This window comes from Drosophila arizonae, chromosome 2, assembly GCF_054131065.1.
Source record: "Drosophila arizonae isolate 15081-1271.41 chromosome 2, UAZ_ARI_1.0, whole genome shotgun sequence".
Classification (NCBI taxonomy): Eukaryota; Metazoa; Arthropoda; class Insecta; order Diptera; family Drosophilidae; genus Drosophila; species Drosophila arizonae.
In genome coordinates this window covers 27,406,100-27,424,506 of record NC_142922.1, presented here as the reverse complement: position 1 = coordinate 27,424,506, position 18,407 = coordinate 27,406,100, and the positions used below count along the sequence as shown (strand labels likewise).

The following is an 18,407-nucleotide window of genomic DNA, read 5'->3' as shown; positions in this document are numbered from 1 at the left end:
TGTTTTAAACTTTAAATTTAAAGTTTAAATTTAAAATTTAAAATTTAAAGACATAATCAGAAATATGTAATATTTGAATTGAAAAGCAATTGGCTAACACTAAACGCCTTATAAAAATGCAATTTTTTAAAATCAAATAAAACTATATTGTGCTATTAAAAAACAAAAGACTTTCTTTATATTACATTTTATATCATAGGATCGATCGATTTATTTTTGAGATCAACTGAAATCGAAAAATTGAAAAAAGTTGTAGCGAAAATAGAAATCTCCTTGTTAGAAATATTGTGGTCCTGAAAAGGACCGATTTGTTGGATGTTGCTTGTAATATATACAAAACAGAATAGCGAAGCAATTTAAGCGCGCTCGCCACGGATACGTCTAGCCAGTTGAATGTCCTTGGGCATGATCGTGACGCGTTTGGCATGAATGGCGCACAAATTTGTATCTTCGAATAGGCCAACCAAGTAGGCTTCGCTAGCTTCCTGCAGAGCCATTACAGCTGAGCTTTGGAAACGAAGGTCAGTCTTGAAATCCTGAGCGATTTCACGGACTAAACGCTGGAACGGCAACTTGCGAATAAGCAATTCTGTGCTCTTCTGGTAACGACGAATTTCACGCAGAGCAACTGTACCAGGGCGATAGCGATGAGGTTTTTTCACACCGCCAGTAGCTGGCGCACTTTTACGTGCTGCCTTAGTAGCCAACTGCTTACGAGGAGCCTTGCCTCCAGTAGATTTCCGAGCGGTCTGCTTTGTACGAGCCATTTTTCACAATTCAACCTTACACTGACACAATTCAAAACACAATGATCGGTCGAAATTATTCCACATTCTTATATAGAAAAGTGGTGGTGCGTTAGAAAGAGATCGACATATTCATGATCGACAAATAGTGATCGTGTTACTCTACTCTGCTGTTGTAAATGTTGCAAGGGTAGTGTGTGAGCGGGATGCAAGCATTATGTGCTCTCTCAAGTTTTCGGATATCTCGGTATAAATAGCAGTGAGTCTGGTCATAGGCATTAGAGTCAGTGCTGTCATAATTTTTCGAGCAAATAGAGCCAGATTGGCAAAAAAAAGAAGCTAAAAGAAGCTAAATTCAGGAAAAAATAAGCCAAAATAAAAGCTGGGTTTAAAAAACACTATTTTCTTAATTAAATTCATTTATGATTATTCATTTGTTTTTAATTGTTTGATTCCTTCAACTATATCTCCACTTTCAAGAGAAATATTCAAATCAGGAACGTCGAAATCATCACTCCACTCTCAACAGAGACGTATTTAATAACGACACCTAAGACCATTAACGTAGAAATTATAGATATATGTATATGCATATACATATATACAAATTATAAAGTATTCAATCTTTTAAAGAGAGGTCAGGTGTTTAATAAATAATTGTTATTTACCAAGCCGCTTTGTCACTTGATTTGTCCAAAACCAAAATAAATTTAACGCTTCCAATCTTATTTCTTCCAGAAAATGAGGAGCCAACGAATGTTTAATTATGTTGTACATTTAGTACGGTGTAGTTTAAATCGCTAAACGCTCATGCAGTCGCATAATTTTGTTTGGCGGAGAGTTACTAGGTTGTTGATGAGAGCAATTAATGTGTGATTTGCCACATAGAGGAAAAGTGCTGTTGGTTGTTGCTGTGGTTTTTGTTGGAGTTTGCCCAAAATCAATTTTTTCTTTCTGTGCCCATCCAATTCGTGCACGTTAGTGTTTTTTTGTTGACACACGAGACCTGTTGCTCATACCACGAAATGATTTCTATAGATTGTATGATATAAAATCATGTATCGATACTTGTATTCATGATTTTTTGTGTTGACAGCGATAAGAACAAAATAAATCAAAATAAGTAAATGAAAATTAAATAAAGCTAAAATAGAGCTAAATTAATTTTTTTAAAGCCAGAATTCCCGCAACCCGCCGTTTTCAAATTTTTCCCGCATTGGGACTTCAAATAAAGCCAGATCTGACGGGAAAAAAGCTAAAATGACACCCCTGATTAGAGTATTTCTGACATTCGTGAAGTGCGTATATATATATAAAAAGTGAAAAATGACTGGTCGTGGTAAAGGTGGCAAAGGCTTGGGTAAAGGAGGTGCAAAGCGTCATCGCAAAGTGTTGCGTGATAATATCCAGGGTATCACGAAGCCAGCTATCCGTCGTTTAGCTCGTCGTGGTGGCGTGAAGCGAATCTCTGGACTAATCTATGAAGAAACCCGTGGCGTTCTCAAGGTCTTTTTGGAAAATGTTATTCGCGATGCTGTCACATATACCGAACATGCCAAGAGGAAGACAGTCACAGCCATGGATGTTGTCTATGCATTGAAGAGGCAAGGTCGTACACTGTACGGTTTTGGCGGTTAAGAAAAAACGAGTACAACAAGCAACTTATTTTCACAACAATCGGTCCTTTTCAGGACCACAAATATATTCCATTAAAAGAGCTGGAAAATATGAAATTCAATAACTATTCGATTCTCGTTAATAAAACTCAGAACACGCGATAAGTGCAGCATCTGTTGTTATTTAGCTCGAAACAGTTCTCGGCCTTATCGAAGTGAAGTATTTGTTGCTAATTATTTTTCTGAATTGTGAAAAATGATAAAAACAGTGTGGAATGGAATGGCACGCAAGCCAAGTGGAAACAAGTGAATTAGTGAAGAAGAAACAAGTGAACTAAAAAAGCAAAGACACAAGCTGTGAAGTGCAGTGAAAAAGTGGCATGGACAAGAAAGAAAAAAGGAAGCACACACTAAAAATACAAAATAAAGAACGTGATAAAAAGGTCTGCCGGCAAATCTGCCGGAGCCTACAAAAGAAAAGAAAAACAGTGCCTGTGCATATGCACGAAATACAAAATCTGTGCATAAATAAAAACGAAAAAAACAAAATGTCAGAAAAACATAATACATCTATGTCATCACTAGATGAATATCTAGATGACGAAAGTGAGTCAGTGATGCAATATGATGACAATTATGAAAATTATGAAAGTGAACAAATCACTTTAAACAGAAAACAACATGCGCAAATGATGGAAGAACTCATTCTAACAAGAGAACAGATAAAAATACAACAACAAGTGATCCAACATCAAAAAGAACAATTACAAATCTTCAATAATATAGCAAATATGCAAACAAACACAACAAGCAACAATGAAAATCAAAATCAAAATCACAACATAAACAACATACTACAGGGCAACAAATTTGCCGCTCTATATCAACACGAAGAAGACGATAAAAACATCAACAACGACATTGAATACCCACCACTGGACACAGCCTCCAGAACCTCGAAGAAACAAAAAAGGAAAGCGACATCACCAGTATCAACAGCAACAAAAAACAAAAACAAGAAGCAGCAAAACACCCCCCCAAAAGCAGATGACAACAACGACGACAACAATGACGACAACAACGACGACAACAACAACAACATCAACAACGAACCAACGCAGACAACCAACATCAAAATTCCGGCCATCACAATCTATAACACGACCCCCAAGGAAATGGAAGATATGCTACTGCCCAAGATACCAAAAAGTAATTATAGACTAAATATAATAAATAAAAACATAATCCTAGTTAATGTATATAACTTAACAAACTTTATGCATCTCAAAGAAATGCTAACAAATAACAACAAAAACTACTACACATATACCCCTAGCTCCCTCAAACCTTACAACCTCATAATAAAAAAACTACCCCCAGCATGCTTTACACAAGCAGAAGTAAAAACAGCATTAATAGAAGCAAACAATGAAATAGAAATACTAACACTAAAACCATTTAAAGACAAATTCTGGCTACTCCAAATTAAGAAATCCCCAAACATAAAACAAATATTTAATATAAAAAACATACTAAACTGTAAAATAGTAATAGAACCATTTAACACACACAACAAAATACACCAATGCCACAATTGCCAAAGATATGGACATGTTGCAAGTAATTGCAAAATGCCATATCGATGCATGAAATGCACCAGCACACATAGCCCAGGCAACTGCACAGTAACCAAGGAGGACCCAAATAGCAAAGTAGTATGCGTCAACTGTAAGGGAAACCATACAGCAAACGCCAAAGTATGTCCAGTCAAAATAGAAATACTAAATAAATTACTAGCTAAGAAAACTAACACAATAACAATAAACAAAGCCACAACAGCCTTAAATAGCCCCATTCAACAAAACCTCAAATTTTCATCCCTATTCACAACACCAAGTCCACAAACCAATAGTCAGGCACTCCCAAGCAATATAACAATAACCAACCAAAAACTTAGAGAGCACATAGCAAAGAAATTAAATACCCAAAAACCCACCCTCTCATTAGATGGACTAAATAGAGACATGGAAACCTTCTTTGGCAAAAACATATTAGACTGCATTCATATAATGCAAAAACTAACTAAAAAATACCCCACAAATAATACAATAGACCCAAATGAAAATAATAAGATCAAACAAGCCCTATTGCTAGATTTCCTAATTGAAATAGCACAATGAATAGTAAAATAATTTTTCAAAACGTTAACTCATTAATCTCTGTACACAAAAAACACGAACTGAACATATACTTAAACAAACACAAGCCCATTGCCATGCTAATTGCGGAACATAGAACAAACACAAAAAACACACCCATCCTCACAAACTACCAATTCATTAGACAAACATTACACGCATCACATGCAAATATAGCAGCCCAAAGACGTAATATTGCAGACCCCGGCACCTCTGTAGCCATATGCCTGAAAAACGGACTGCAATATAAAATAATAGATATTCCACAGCTTCAATACATTGAAGCTGTGGCAATACAAATATCACTCCGAATCCCAAATAACAATATACAGCACCTTATATTAGCATCCCTATACAAACGCCCAGGCAATCCACTATTGCTTAATGACCTTAAACTAATTAAGGACACATTAAACAGTAGCAATGGTAAAATAATAATAGGATGTGACCTAAACGCAAAACACCCAACCTGGCACCTACCAAACCGCAATCCAAAACATTCAAATAATCAGGGAATCACATTATACAATTGGTTACTAAGCGAACCAAACTTTATAATCCACCCCCCAATAGAACCAACCCGAACAAACAGTAAAACAGCCTCCTCCATAGACTTCTTTATAACATCCACAGACCTAGCCATAACATCCCACAACATCTGCCACACTACTAATGACTTTCCCTCTGACCACCTAGGGATACAAATAAACATACAAACAGATCAAAAACACATACTAAAAAATAAACCAGAAATAACCCACAACTATAATAAAATAAACACACTAATGTGGAATAAAATAATATTAGAAAACTTAAACCCAATACAAAAAAACAATAACCTAACTACACGAGAAATCGATGCATACATAGAAAATCAAAGTACAGCATTCAACATAGCAATAAACTCCCCAATAGCCATCCCAAAAATCAAAACCCTCCCTACCAAACCAAATCCTACAATAAAACTAAGCCCACACTGCCTAGCACTAATGAAACATAGGCAAAACATTAGAAACATACTGCACAGACGACTACTACACTTAACAAGTAACGAAAAGGCCTACCTGCGTAATCTAATAAAGAAACTCAAATTCGAAATAACTAAACAAATTGAAATAAGCAACATGATAAACATCGAATATAAATTAAAACAAATAGACATCTGTAAAATAGGATTAAAAAAACTGCAACAGTTAAACCCCCAAAAACCAAAAACACAAATCCTAAAAAATAATATCACATTAACAACAATAGAAAAGAACAAAATAGACTTACAAATCCCAACAGAATGAAAAACCACATTTGAAAAAATAAATGCATTAGCTTGGCAATACGAACAAGTACATAGACAAAACGATACAATAAACAACAACCCAACACACAACCAACACACTAGACACATTAACAATAAAATCACCCAACTAACAGAAACACATACTAGTCCAATAGTCCAATTTACAACAACGCAAAGCGCAGAAGGCAATTGGGCAGGTGCCCAAGAAATTGGATTCACCAATGCAGTCCAATTGCTAGAATGGCTACGTTCCAAAAATAACAAAAAAACTGCGGGCCCAGACGGTACCAGCAATTTCCTCCTAAAACACTGCAACCTCCTAGTACTAAAACATATTGCAATTCTTTTTAATCACTGCTTCAATATAAACTACTTCCCGGTTGCCTGGAAACGTAGCAAAATCATACCAATACCAAAGCCAAAAATGGATCCCCATAATCTAAAAAGCTATAGACCAATATCAATCCTGTCCGCTATCAGTCTGCTATTTGAAAAAATGTTACTACAACTAATAAAAAAACACATAGAAACACACCAAATACTCAAACCATTCCAGATAGGCTTCAGAGAAAACCTATCAATTACCAACGCACTCTCAATAGCCAACCTTTTCATACATAACAATATTGCACAAAAACGAACCGTAATAGCCTGTGCACTAGACATGGAGAAGGCATTTGACACAGTATGGACGAACGGACTCGTTTACAAAATGGACAGACTACATTTCGACAAGAACATAACACGGACAATACTTAACTACCTGACAGATCGCACCTTTTACGTAATAGGACCGGGCGGTACAGAGAACTCAATGATAAGAACAATAGCAGCAGGTGTCCCACAGGGCTCACTACTAGCACCCATCCTCTTCAACATATACCTAGCAGACATACCAGAATACATACATCCCCCTAATATGAGAAATACCCCACGCATACAACCTATCATCTATGCAGATGACATTTTATTACTATCAGCAGGTGCATGGGCAGCGACAGCCGAAATGAACCTGAACAGATATCTAACCCAATTAAACAACTACTTCATAACTTGGAAAATAAAAATAAATAATGAAAAAAGCACTGGTTGCATATTTAAAGGACCTAAAATAAAAAGTGTCAAAAAAAATGCACGAAACTTCACACCCAAAATATACATAGACCAAAATAGCCAAATCAATATAGAAACGGAATTAAAATACTTGGGCGTCATCTTTGACACAAAACTCAAATTTCAAAAACACATAGAACACATACTAAAAAAAGCAAAAACACAATTCCGTAGCATAGCCCACATCTTCAAGCAATTAGAGACTACCCCATACTTGCCAAATAGAAAACTAACTAAAATACGCACATTAGCATATAAAAAAATCATACAACCTGTCCTAACTCATGGTTACGTGGCTTGGTTCAATATAAAATCCAAACAAATGGAACAGCTAAGAATATTTGAAAGAAAAATGTTGCGGTACACAATAGGGAAAAGCGCACGCAACCCCCACACCCAACATTACATACAAAACTCTAAGCTATACAAACAAACAAAAATGAAACGCATAGACGTACATAATTTTAACATACTAGAAAAATTCATAGAAAAAAACCGAAATTCTACAAACCATCTAATCCAAAGCAGCATAGAACAGAAAAGAATTCCCTTCATACTTCGATCTGAACTATTGACAATAAACCACATAGATAGCCTAAAAGGAAATGGAATAATATATGACTCGAATAATAAGCTTATATTCTATCATAGAAAAAACCTATCCATCAACCCAAACGATGGACTTGTGTATAACACTGATCAATAATTAGATTACATTATATTACATTATTAATTAGTTTTAAATAGTCATTAACAGTAGGAGTAAGTAGTTATCTAGTTGTAAGTAGTAGTAAAAAAAAAAAAAAAAAAAAAAAAAAAAAAAAATATATATAACTAATAATCTAGGTTTTTATTTCTATTAGAGACTTTCCTAAAACATACATAAAATCTAAGCAAGCTTCCAAATATAACACACTTATGAATCTCAAACACAAAACAACATGTAAACGAAAAAGATTCTGGCCTAAAAAGCTTAAAGCGAAAGGCAATACATAATCAAATCCTAAATTAAGAGTTATCTTGTATTAGTCACACAAGAATAAACCTATAATTAAGTACTACAAATTGTTAGTATTAAGATACCACTTTGACAATAAAAAGATAAAAAAAAAAAAAAAAAAAAGAAGATTTCTGTCAAACATTTGGGAAGTGAGTAAAAGTGAACTTGAGTGAATAATACAATAATAATAATGCCGCCTAAGACAAGTGGAAAGGCAGCCAAAAAGGCTGGCAAGGCCCAGAAGAATATTACCAAGAATGATAAGAAGAAGAAGCGCAAGAGGAAGGAAAGTTATGCCATCTATATTTACAAAGTGCTAAAGCAGGTCCATCCTGACACTGGAATCTCGTCGAAAGCAATGAGCATCATGAACAGCTTCGTGAACGACATTTTTGAGCGTATTGCTGCTGAGGCCTCTCGTTTGGCACACTACAACAAACGTTCAACGATTACCAGTCGGGAAATCCAAACTGCAGTCCGTCTTCTGTTGCCCGGAGAGTTGGCCAAGCACGCTGTCAGTGAAGGAACCAAAGCAGTAACCAAGTACACTAGCTCCAAGTAAATCTTACCTCGGTGTATGCAAAAGGCCCTTTTCAGGGCCACAAATCTTTTTTCAAAGAATATTAAATATTTCAATGAATATTCTTACTGTGACAAAATGTACCAAATGTGCCAACAATGCCCAACAAGAACGAACAACTATCAAATCTAACTCTCTGTGAGTATAGAGCAATATTCTTATCACAAAAACTTTTTTTTTGTATTTTTATACCCTGAACCCATTTTCAATGGGAAATCAGGGCAGAAAGAGGCGTGGCAGACCCCACAAAGTATATATATTCTTGATCAGGGCGACGAGTTGAGTCGATTTGGCCCTGTCCGTCTGTCCGTATGTTTGAACGCGTCGATTTCAGAACATATAAGAGCTAGAGACTTAAATTTGTTTTAATGTTCGTATTTACAGCGTGGATATCACTAAAAATCGATAACTCATCCCGTTCTTTTTTTTTTCGATAAAAAACCTTATCGAAAATCAGTTATTAAATTATATCTCCTACATCTTTAAAGATAGAGTCTCCAAATTTTAAATGTATACTTGTATGCATTTTATACAATTTCGGTTTTTGATCAAATTTACAGCCACCCCCTCACCCACATTTTTGCAAAAGGCGTATTTCAAATACTAGAGACTTGTATTTTGGTAAGTGCACGCATTGCATTGATATAATCACGATTTGAAAGTTTCATGACGATCGTATGCCCACAAAAAAAGATATTAAACAATTAAGTTCTCATAGTAAGCGCACACTGCAGCCCATGCGTTTTGCTTGTGTGTATGTGTTTGTGTATGTATGTGTGTGTGTGTGTGTGTGTGTGTGTGTGTGTGTGCGAGAAAAATTATTAAAATAGTTATAGCTTGAAAGGTTCAGGGGATCTCGTAGTCGAGCAGTCTCGACTAGAGCTTTCTTACTTGTTTTATCTTCTGATCTTTAGAGTAACGAACGAACTTCGATTATAATTTAATAAGTTTTGTTTAAATTGGCGTTCTTTTTCATTGGCTTATAGATACGCTTATGAAAGTATTTTTTCTCTGAGAAATATGTAATAGTAGTCCTGAAAAGGACTTTGATTAATTGCGAATTTCATAGTTTTGAAATTTCTGCCGAGTAATTCCGAAGTGAAATTACTTCTTTGTTGCGGACGCAGCTTTTGCTTTTGGCTTCTTAGCAGCTGCTTTTTTCGGTGATGCTGCCGAGACAACCTTTTTAGGCTTAGCACTTGTAGTTTTAGGTTTCGGTGTTTTTGGCTTTGCTGCGCTCGACTTTGCCGCCTTTGCTGTTGTGGGCTTTGCTTTAACGGTTCCTACTTTCTTTGCATCTTTGGCCTTCGCTTTCTCTGCTTTCTTTTTGTCGGTACTCTTTTTGGTCACCACAGCCTTTGATAACTTCTTATCAGCAGCGCCCTTAACTTTTTTGGTGGCAGATATACTCTTCTTTTTGGCTGCTGTCGATGCAGTTACCTTCTTAGATTTCTTCTCTATAGAGGATGCCTTTGGCTTGGGCTCCTTTTTAGAAGATGCCGACAGCTTAAATGAACCAGATGCACCCTTCCCTTTTGTTTGGATCAACTTTCCACTCGCAACCGAATTCTTCAGGTACTTCTTAATGAATGGAGCCAGCTTCTGGGCATCGCACTTGTAAGTGGCACTGATATATTTCTTAATAGCCAAGAGGGATGAGCCTCCACGTTCCTTTAGATTTTTTATCGATGCATCCACCATCTGCTGAGTTGGTGGGTGTGTTGGAGGGACCGCTGCTTTCTTTGCCTTAGATACGGATGCAGATGCTGGCTTTTTAGCAGCCACCTTCTTCTCAGCTGAGGCTGTTTGGGGAGTCACGGGGGACGCGGATACTGCAACTGCGGAATCAGACATTTTGTATTATTCACTTTATAACAAACGAAACAAAACGTTTTATTTTTTGTTAATTGGAAAATATTATGAATTTTGGTGACCCGTTTGAATGAGAATCGAGGAGGAAGGCCGAACGAGAATGTTTGTGCCATTGAATGTACGATACGCAAAAGTTTACAATTACCATTTTATTGACTTGTATTTTTAAACATTTTAAATTATATATCCAAACTAAATATGTATTAGATTGTATTCTCAAATGTTTGAAAAATGCATAAAACAAATTTTTGCTTACTTTTTTATAATTTCATGATTTTTTATTGCCCCTCAAAATCTAACTTTGTATGAATGCAAAATAAGTTATCTTGGAAAAATTATGGTTTTAATTGGATAATAATAAAAATGTTTATATATCAATTTGAAAAATAATAGTTCATTAATTTGTTCATTAAATACAACTATTAATATGAACAATCCTTAATAGATTTATATATAAAATTTGATTTCAACTAAACCATTTGTCGTTAAAAATAGTCATGCTTTTGAGCCAACGCAATAGAAAAATCATTCGTAAAAATAAAGTCTAATAATAAAAATGTTTATATATCAATTTAAAAGATAATAATTTATTAATTTGTTAATAAAATACAACTATTAATATGAAGAAACCCTATAAATAACATTTTATTTCAACTAAACCATTTGTCGTTAAAAACAGTCATGCTTTTGAGCCAACGCAATACAAAAATCATTCGTAAAAATAAAATCTAATAATAAAAATGTTTATATATCAATTTAAAAGATAAGAATTTATTAATTTCTTAATAAAATACATCTATTAATATGAAGAAACCCTATAGATTTATAAATAACATTTTATTTCAACTAAACCATTTGCCGTTAAAAACAGTCATGCTTTTGAGCCAACGCAATACAAAAATCATTCGTAAAAATAAAATCTAATAATAAAAATGTTTATATATCAATTTAAAAGATAATAATTTATTAATTTCTTAATAAAATACATCTATTAATATGAAGAAACCCTATAGATTTATAAATAACATTTTATTTCAACTAAACCATTTGCCGTTAAAAACAGTCATGCTTTTGAGTCAACGCAATACAAAAATCATTCGTAAAAATAAAATCTAATAATAAAAATGTTTATATATCAATTTAAAAGATAATAATTCATTAATTTGTTAACAAAATACAACTATTAATATGAAAAAAGCCTATAGATTTATAAATAACATTTTATTTCAACTAAACCATTTGCCGTTAAAAATAGTCATGCTTCTAAGCCAACGTAATAAAAAAATATTTCAGACATATGAAATCTTTCCTTTAACATTAAAAATATTTAAAAAAATATAAATTACAAAATTAAAATGAAAATTTTATGTTATTATTTTCTTTACTTCAAACATATAATCATTTCATACCATCATATTCAAAATCACATTTCAGATACACTTATCTTGCGCAAAGTATTACTTTATTTTGTACCACAAGGCACAAACTATACAAAATATATAAAAACTAATATAGTTTACTTTTTACTTGTATATAAAAATGTTTTAAAGACACAATCAGAAATATGTCATATTTGAAATGAAAAACAATTGGCTAACCACTGTAACACTAAACGCGTTATAAAAATGCAATTTTTTAAAATCAAATAAAGTTATATTGTGCTATTTAAAAACAAAAGACTTTCTTTATATTACATTTTATATCATAGGATCGATCGATTTATTTTCGAGATCAACTGAAATCGAAAAATTGAAAAAAGTTGTAGCGAAAATAGAAATCTCCTTGTTAGAAATATTGTGGTCCTGAAAAGGACCGATTTGTTGGATGTTGCTTGTAATATATACAAAACAGAATAGCGAAGCAATTTAAGCGCGCTCGCCACGGATACGTCTGGCCAGTTGAATGTCCTTGGGCATGATCGTGACGCGTTTGGCATGAATGGCGCACAAATTTGTATCTTCGAATAGGCCAACCAAGTAGGCTTCGCTAGCTTCCTGCAGAGCCATTACAGCTGAGCTTTGGAAACGAAGGTCAGTCTTGAAATCCTGAGCGATTTCACGGACTAAACGCTGGAACGGCAACTTGCGAATAAGCAATTCTGTGCTCTTCTGGTAACGACGAATTTCACGCAGAGCAACTGTACCAGGGCGATAGCGATGAGGTTTTTTCACACCGCCAGTAGCTGGCGCACTTTTACGTGCTGCCTTAGTAGCCAACTGCTTACGAGGAGCCTTGCCTCCAGTAGACTTGCGAGCGGTCTGCTTTGTACGAGCCATTTTTCACAATTCAACCTTACACTGACACAATTCAAAACACAATGATCGGTCGAAGTTATTCCACATTCTTATATAGAAAAGTGGTGGTGCGTTAGAAAGAGATCGACATATTCGTGATCGTGTTAAATGCTATGCGCTCTTGCTCTGCTCTGCTCTACTCTGCTGTTGTAAGTGTTGCAAGGGTAGTGTGTGAGCAGGATGCAAGCATTATGTGCTCTCTCAAGTTTTCGGTATAAATAGCAGTGGCTCTGGTTATAGGAATTAGAGTATTTGTGACATTCGTGAAGTGCGTATATACATATATACATAAAAAGTGAAAAATGACTGGTCGTGGTAAAGGTGGCAAAGGCTTGGGTAAAGGAGGTGCAAAGCGTCATCGCAAAGTGTTGCGTGATAATATCCAGGGTATCACGAATAGAGCTGGAAAATCATCGATGTTTGTCGCCATCGATGTTTCCGATGTTTTTTGAAGAAAACATCGATGTTACATCGATGTTTTCGATGTTTGCGCGGAATATTCAAAATTGTTGCTTGGTGTGAAATTGTTTATATTCTTTCAGGATACAGAGCTTAATAAAATTAATAATAAACATTTTTGATTTATTTATAAACTTCATTTATATTCAACTTATCGTCTAATTAATAACAAAAACAGTACTTTCATTTCATTTAAAGCATTTAGGATACATAATACATAATAATTAAGTCTATTTGAGATCCATAAGTTTCATGTTTTTATTAAGGAACAATAATTTATTTACTATCCTGGATTTCAAAGAACAGCGGCGATCGGATATAATTTGCCCAGCTTTACTAAAAGTCCGTTCCGACTCGCACGATGACGCCGGAACACACAAAAATTTCCTAGCCATATTTTTCATGGCGTTTGAATCGGTGGGACAGCCCTTAAAATTATTTTTTTTAATTTTGAATTTTAGTAGTTTATCAACAAATTTCATCTTACCTTCCAATATTCCAGTGAATTGCATTCCTCTGGTGCAATAGAATTTTCCAAATGCTGCCTCAAGATGATTATGGCACTACTCTTTGAGGTCGACACTTTGCTTTGTAGCTTATTCTTCATAAACGAAAACCGTACCGGCTCTGGTGTTGTTGGAGTTGGTTGAGAAATTCGCGTTGCTTTGGACATTTCCAGCGACAGCTCATCTTCAAGGGCTTTTGAAGCCTGTTCAGCATTTGAGACAGACAAAAACCCTTCTTTTTTGAAACGAGGATCTATCATTGTTGCAATTCTCGGTATGGTGCGAGACTCATACGAGAAAAGGCGTGCAGGGAAACGTTCTTTCAAAAACTGTATAGCACTTTTAGCCTCTGGCTGATCCTTAATGTGTGAATGAAAAATATCGATAGTAGCAAGCGAACATCGATGTATTTCAAAAATACAAAAACATCGATGTATCGATAGTACAATCGATGTATTTTCCAGCTCTAATCACGAAGCCAGCTATCCGTCGTTTAGCTCGTCGTGGTGGCGTGAAGCGAATTTCTGGACTAATCTATGAAGAAACCCGTGGCGTTCTCAAGGTCTTTTTGGAAAATGTTATTCGCGATGCTGTCACATACACCGAACATGCCAAGAGGAAGACAGTCACAGCCATGGATGTTGTCTATGCATTGAAGAGGCAAGGTCGTACACTCTACGGTTTTGGCGGTTAAGAAAAAACGAGTACAACAAGCAACCTATTTTCACAACAATCGGTCCTTTTCAGGACCACCAATATATTTCCTTAAAAGAGCTGAAAAATATGATTCGATTCTCGTCATAAAGTTTATACTTATCTTTCGCTACTAGTCTAGCTGCAATATATATTGGAACAGACGAACAATGATGTATATATTTTGTATCCGACCAAGAAAGAGTACGATGTATTAGCAGAAAATATTCTATGCACTCAGATCGACCAGCAGGGCAGCCAACTTAGCCTTTTACCGGCCAGATCTGGTCTTTTTCAGAAAAATTTTTAATCTAGCTGCTGGCGGGAAATTTGACATTTTTAAAAATCAAACCATTAAAAAAAATCAAGTCTCTAGCCTCTTATGTCTTCTTAGATCGACGCGTTCATATATACGAACGGACTTAGCTCGTCGCCCTGATCAACAAAATATATCATTTTATACCACAATTTCCCATTTTCAATGGGTTTAGGGTATAAAAACTGAAATGGCTATATTTCTGGCTATTCTTGAATTTGATCTAGCCGTTTCTAGCAGGTTTAAAAGGATAATTTAGTATTTTCTTGCCCGGAAAAGTTGGCAGCACTGTCGACCGTCGACCAGCAGTATTTCAACGTTTCGACACGTGAATGACTATGAATGAAAAAATGACTGTACCTTTGTACCATCACGCATGATTGTTTTATTTGAAATTTTTTTCTTATATTAAATTATATTTGTATATTTATTTAGACTAATACATGAAAAATCGCATCTCTTTTGCATATTTGGTCGTCCTGAAAAGGACGTTTGGTTTTGGTTTAGATGTGCATTAATTCGTAATTTAAGCCTTCTTTTCGGTCTTCTTAGGCAACAGAACTGCTTGGATGTTAGGCAACACACCGCCCTGGGCAATAGTGACGCCCGAAAGGAGTTTATTCAACTCTTCATCGTTGCGGATGGCCAATTGCAGATGGCGAGGGATAATTCTGGTTTTCTTGTTGTCGCGGGCTGCATTACCAGCCAACTCCAAAACTTCAGCGGCCAAATATTCCATAACAGCCGCCAAGTAAACTGGAGCACCGGCACCAACACGCTCGGCATAGTTGCCCTTGCGAAGAAGCCGATGAATACGACCAACGGGAAACTGCAGGCCAGCGCGGTTTGAGCGCGACTTTGCCTTTCCCTTCACTTTTCCACCTTTACCGCGACCAGACATTATATTCCTTTTATTCTTCTTACACTTTTTCACTCAACAAACAAGAATCGAATGCCCAAAACCCGAAAAAATGTCATTTTATACTTTTTTACCTACCTACTTTTTCAGCTAAAGAGGGTGAGTTGTTCTGTGCGCAAACATGAAAACGTTGTTCGAAAAATCCTACAAACGTTAACCAACCTGGCAATTTCTGTCAAATATTTGGGAAGTGAGTAAAAGTGAACTTGAGTGAATAATACAATAATAATAATGCCGCCTAAGACAAGTGGAAAGGCAGCCAAAAAGGCTGGCAAGGCCCAGAAGAATATTACCAAGAATGATAAGAAGAAGAAGCGCAAGAGGAAGGAAAGTTATGCCATCTATATTTACAAAGTGCTAAAGCAGGTCCATCCTGACACTGGAATCTCGTCGAAAGCAATGAGCATCATGAACAGCTTCGTGAACGACATTTTTGAGCGTATTGCTGCTGAGGCCTCTCGTTTGGCACACTACAACAAACGTTCAACGATTACCAGTCGGGAAATCCAAACTGCAGTCCGTCTTCTGTTGCCCGGAGAGTTGGCCAAGCACGCTGTCAGTGAAGGAACCAAAGCAGTAACCAAGTACACTAGCTCCAAGTAAATCTTACCTCGGTGTATGCAAAAGGCCCTTTTCAGGGCCACAAATCTTTTTTCAAAGAATATTAAATATTTCAATGAATATTCTTACTGTGACAAAATGTACCAAATGTGCCAACAATGCCCAACAAGAACGAACAACTATCAAATCTAACTCTGTGAGTATAGAGCAATATTCTTATCACAAAAACTTTTTTTTTTGTATTTTTATACCCTGAACCCATTTTCAATGGGAAATCAGGGCAGAAAGAGGCGTGGCAGACCCCACAAAGTATATACTTGATCAGGGCGACGAGTTGAGTCGATTTGGCCCTGTCCGTCTGTTTGAACGCGTCGATTTCAGAACATATAAGAGCTAGAGACTTCAATTTGTTTTAATGTTCGTATTTACAGCGTGGATATCACTAAAAATCGATAACTCATCCCGTTCTTTTTTTTTTTTTCGATAAAAAACCTTATCGAAAATCAGTTATTAAATTATATCTCCTACATCTTTAAAGATAGAGTCTCCAAATTTTAAATGTATACTTGTATGCATTTTATACAATTTCGGTTTTTGATCAAATTTACAGCCACCCCCTCACCCACATTTTTGCAAAAGGCGTATTTCAAATACTAGAGACTTGTATTTTGGTAAGTGCACGCATTGCATTGATATAATCACGATTTGAAAGTTTCATGACGATCGTATGCCCACTAGACTTGGGTAGCTCATGAGGGAGTGAGCTTAAATGAATGGCTCACTGAACTGAGCCAGTGAGCCAGTTCCTTCTATATGGCTCATTTTGGCTCACTAGCTCATTTTGGCTCACTAGCTCATTTTGGTTGACATTTTTGCTCACTCGCTCATTTTGCGTTCTTCTCAATCACAAAGTTAACGTTTTTTCCCACGAATCGTGTATTTCATCAAACTTTCAATGTCGGTAATTAGAATTCACAGCGAAATTTGGACTCATTTTGAGGACATGGGAACGCAACAGGCTAAATGCAAGATTTGCAAAAGTGTCTTAAGCTGCAAGTCACAAGGCAATTTGAATAGACATTTAAAAACCAAGCATCCAGCAGCTCTTGAGACCGGTATACGAAAAATCGTGGAAGGCTCAGTTGTTCTGGAAAAAACAACAAAAATTCCGGCGAGCAAATCTTCGCAGATTGACAGGCAATTGTCAAAATGCCGAGGAATACATTCATTGAAATGACGACCCCTTAATATGGTGGAACCATTACTATACGCTTATATGTTAAAACGGCTCTGCATAGTCACTACATCTGTGCCCTGTGAGCGCAGGTGAAACAGTGCGAAAGAGAATGTCTTTACTGAAACCGAAGAACGTCGAAAGCCTGATGTTGTTGCATAACAACATGTAAATTTTGAGTAAGTATTTTTTTAATTCACAAACCGTATACTTAATCGATTCCTTTTTTTATAGTATATATAATCTCTCATACTTCCCAATGTGTGGATCTGGAATGCGTTTAATGTCTCATACTTCCCAATGAATGGATCTCGAATGCGTATTTTTTTGTTTTAATTTTCTGTTATATTTTATCTCATAATTTTGTTATTTTTGTATTTTTTATTATTTTCTGTTATATTTTATCTCATAATTTTGTTATATTCCCAATGAAGGGAGCTAAAAAATATATACTTTAAGTTTGTTCTGTTAGTTTTAAGAAACAAATTTTAAATGTGTCATTTTTTTTTTAAGTTTAAATGTAACGTATTTTGACAGTTTTTTGTTCAAGTTGCTTGCGATCACTATCAGCTCACGAGCAATCAGCAGGTGAGCCAGTGAGCCATATGAGTGAGTTGGCTCACTTCACAAAAAAGAGCGAGTGAGCTGGTTCACCTCAATGAGCTGCTTTTACCCAAGTATAATGCCCACACAAAAAGATATTAAACAATTAAGTTCTCATAGTAAGCGCACACTGCAGCCCATGCGTTTTGCTTGTGTGTATGTGTTTGTGTATGTGTGTGTGTATGTGCGAAAAATTATTAAAATAGTTATTGCTTGAAAGGTTCAGGGGATCTCGTAGTCGAGCAGTCTCGACTAGAGCTTTCTTACTTGTTTTATCTAACGATCTTTAGAGTAACGAACGAACTTCGATTATAATTAAATAAGTTTTGTTTAAATTGGCGTTCTTTTTCATTGGCTTATAGATACGCTTATGAAAGTATTTTTTCTCTTGGAAATATGTAAT

The 18,407-nt window shown here is 35.6% G+C and overlaps 8 protein-coding genes, 1 long non-coding RNA gene and 1 pseudogene across 9 annotated transcripts; 6 read left to right on the top strand and 4 right to left on the bottom strand.

The window, feature by feature from the left end:
- Window positions 1-285: 285 nt before the first annotated feature.
- On the bottom strand, window positions 286-797 carry LOC149270683 (histone H3). Its single transcript, XM_089465911.1, has one exon. The coding sequence runs from the start codon at window positions 765-767 to the stop codon at window positions 357-359; it is 411 nt and encodes a 136-aa protein (XP_089322037.1). The 5' UTR covers window positions 768-797; the 3' UTR covers window positions 286-356.
- Window positions 798-1,037: 240 nt separating this feature from the next.
- LOC149270682 (histone H4) lies at window positions 1,038-2,446 on the top strand. The gene has a single exon (XM_089467135.1). The coding sequence runs from the start codon at window positions 2,073-2,075 to the stop codon at window positions 2,382-2,384; it is 312 nt and encodes a 103-aa protein (XP_089323261.1). The 5' UTR covers window positions 1,038-2,072; the 3' UTR covers window positions 2,385-2,446.
- Window positions 2,447-2,483: 37 nt separating this feature from the next.
- On the top strand, window positions 2,484-5,290 carry LOC149270681 (uncharacterized). Its single transcript, XM_089467123.1, has one exon. The coding sequence runs from the start codon at window positions 2,743-2,745 to the stop codon at window positions 4,540-4,542; it is 1,800 nt and encodes a 599-aa protein (XP_089323249.1). The 5' UTR covers window positions 2,484-2,742; the 3' UTR covers window positions 4,543-5,290.
- A 2,791-nt stretch (window positions 5,291-8,081) lies between these two features.
- On the top strand, window positions 8,082-8,573 carry LOC149270680 (histone H2B). The gene has a single exon (XM_089467131.1). The coding sequence runs from the start codon at window positions 8,158-8,160 to the stop codon at window positions 8,527-8,529; it is 372 nt and encodes a 123-aa protein (XP_089323257.1). The 5' UTR covers window positions 8,082-8,157; the 3' UTR covers window positions 8,530-8,573.
- A 1,008-nt stretch (window positions 8,574-9,581) lies between these two features.
- On the bottom strand, window positions 9,582-10,461 carry LOC149270679 (histone H1 pseudogene; annotated as a pseudogene).
- Window positions 10,462-12,213: 1,752 nt separating this feature from the next.
- On the bottom strand, window positions 12,214-12,748 carry LOC149270678 (histone H3). The gene has a single exon (XM_089463181.1). The coding sequence runs from the start codon at window positions 12,693-12,695 to the stop codon at window positions 12,285-12,287; it is 411 nt and encodes a 136-aa protein (XP_089319307.1). The 5' UTR covers window positions 12,696-12,748; the 3' UTR covers window positions 12,214-12,284.
- Window positions 12,749-13,015: 267 nt separating this feature from the next.
- LOC149270677 (histone H4-like) lies at window positions 13,016-14,372 on the top strand. The gene is made up of 2 exons (XM_089462437.1): window positions 13,016-13,100; window positions 14,176-14,372. Exons 1-2 carry the CDS (start codon window positions 13,016-13,018, stop codon window positions 14,370-14,372), a joined length of 282 nt encoding a protein of 93 aa, XP_089318563.1.
- Window positions 14,373-15,156: 784 nt separating this feature from the next.
- Window positions 15,157-15,627, bottom strand: LOC149270676 (histone H2A). The gene has a single exon (XM_089463183.1). It carries the CDS (start codon window positions 15,586-15,588, stop codon window positions 15,214-15,216), a length of 375 nt encoding a protein of 124 aa, XP_089319309.1. The 5' UTR covers window positions 15,589-15,627; the 3' UTR covers window positions 15,157-15,213.
- Window positions 15,628-15,769: 142 nt separating this feature from the next.
- Window positions 15,770-16,253, top strand: LOC149270675 (histone H2B). Its single transcript, XM_089463185.1, has one exon. The coding sequence runs from the start codon at window positions 15,838-15,840 to the stop codon at window positions 16,207-16,209; it is 372 nt and encodes a 123-aa protein (XP_089319311.1). The 5' UTR covers window positions 15,770-15,837; the 3' UTR covers window positions 16,210-16,253.
- A 406-nt stretch (window positions 16,254-16,659) lies between these two features.
- On the top strand, window positions 16,660-18,368 carry LOC149270674 (uncharacterized). The gene is made up of 3 exons (XR_016268719.1): window positions 16,660-16,838; window positions 17,137-17,580; window positions 17,636-18,368. It is a non-coding gene; the product is annotated as an uncharacterized LOC149270674 (long non-coding RNA).
- Window positions 18,369-18,407: the final 39 nt, after the last annotated feature.

Coding starts and splice junctions, on each gene's coding strand:
- LOC149270675 (XM_089463185.1), top strand. CDS start 15,838: ATGCCGCCTAAGACAAGTGGAAAGGCAGCCAAAAAGGCTGGCAAGGCC.
- LOC149270680 (XM_089467131.1), top strand. CDS start 8,158: ATGCCGCCTAAGACAAGTGGAAAGGCAGCCAAAAAGGCTGGCAAGGCC.
- LOC149270682 (XM_089467135.1), top strand. CDS start 2,073: ATGACTGGTCGTGGTAAAGGTGGCAAAGGCTTGGGTAAAGGAGGTGCA.
- LOC149270676 (XM_089463183.1), bottom strand. CDS start 15,588: ATGTCTGGTCGCGGTAAAGGTGGAAAAGTGAAGGGAAAGGCAAAGTCG.
- LOC149270677 (XM_089462437.1), top strand. CDS start 13,016: ATGACTGGTCGTGGTAAAGGTGGCAAAGGCTTGGGTAAAGGAGGTGCA. Junction 13,101..14,175: donor GTTGCGTGATAATATCCAGG/GTATCACGAATA, acceptor TCCGTCGTTTAG/CTCGTCGTGGTGGCGTGAAG.
- LOC149270681 (XM_089467123.1), top strand. CDS start 2,743: ATGGACAAGAAAGAAAAAAGGAAGCACACACTAAAAATACAAAATAAA.
- LOC149270683 (XM_089465911.1), bottom strand. CDS start 767: ATGGCTCGTACAAAGCAGACCGCTCGGAAATCTACTGGAGGCAAGGCT.
- LOC149270678 (XM_089463181.1), bottom strand. CDS start 12,695: ATGGCTCGTACAAAGCAGACCGCTCGCAAGTCTACTGGAGGCAAGGCT.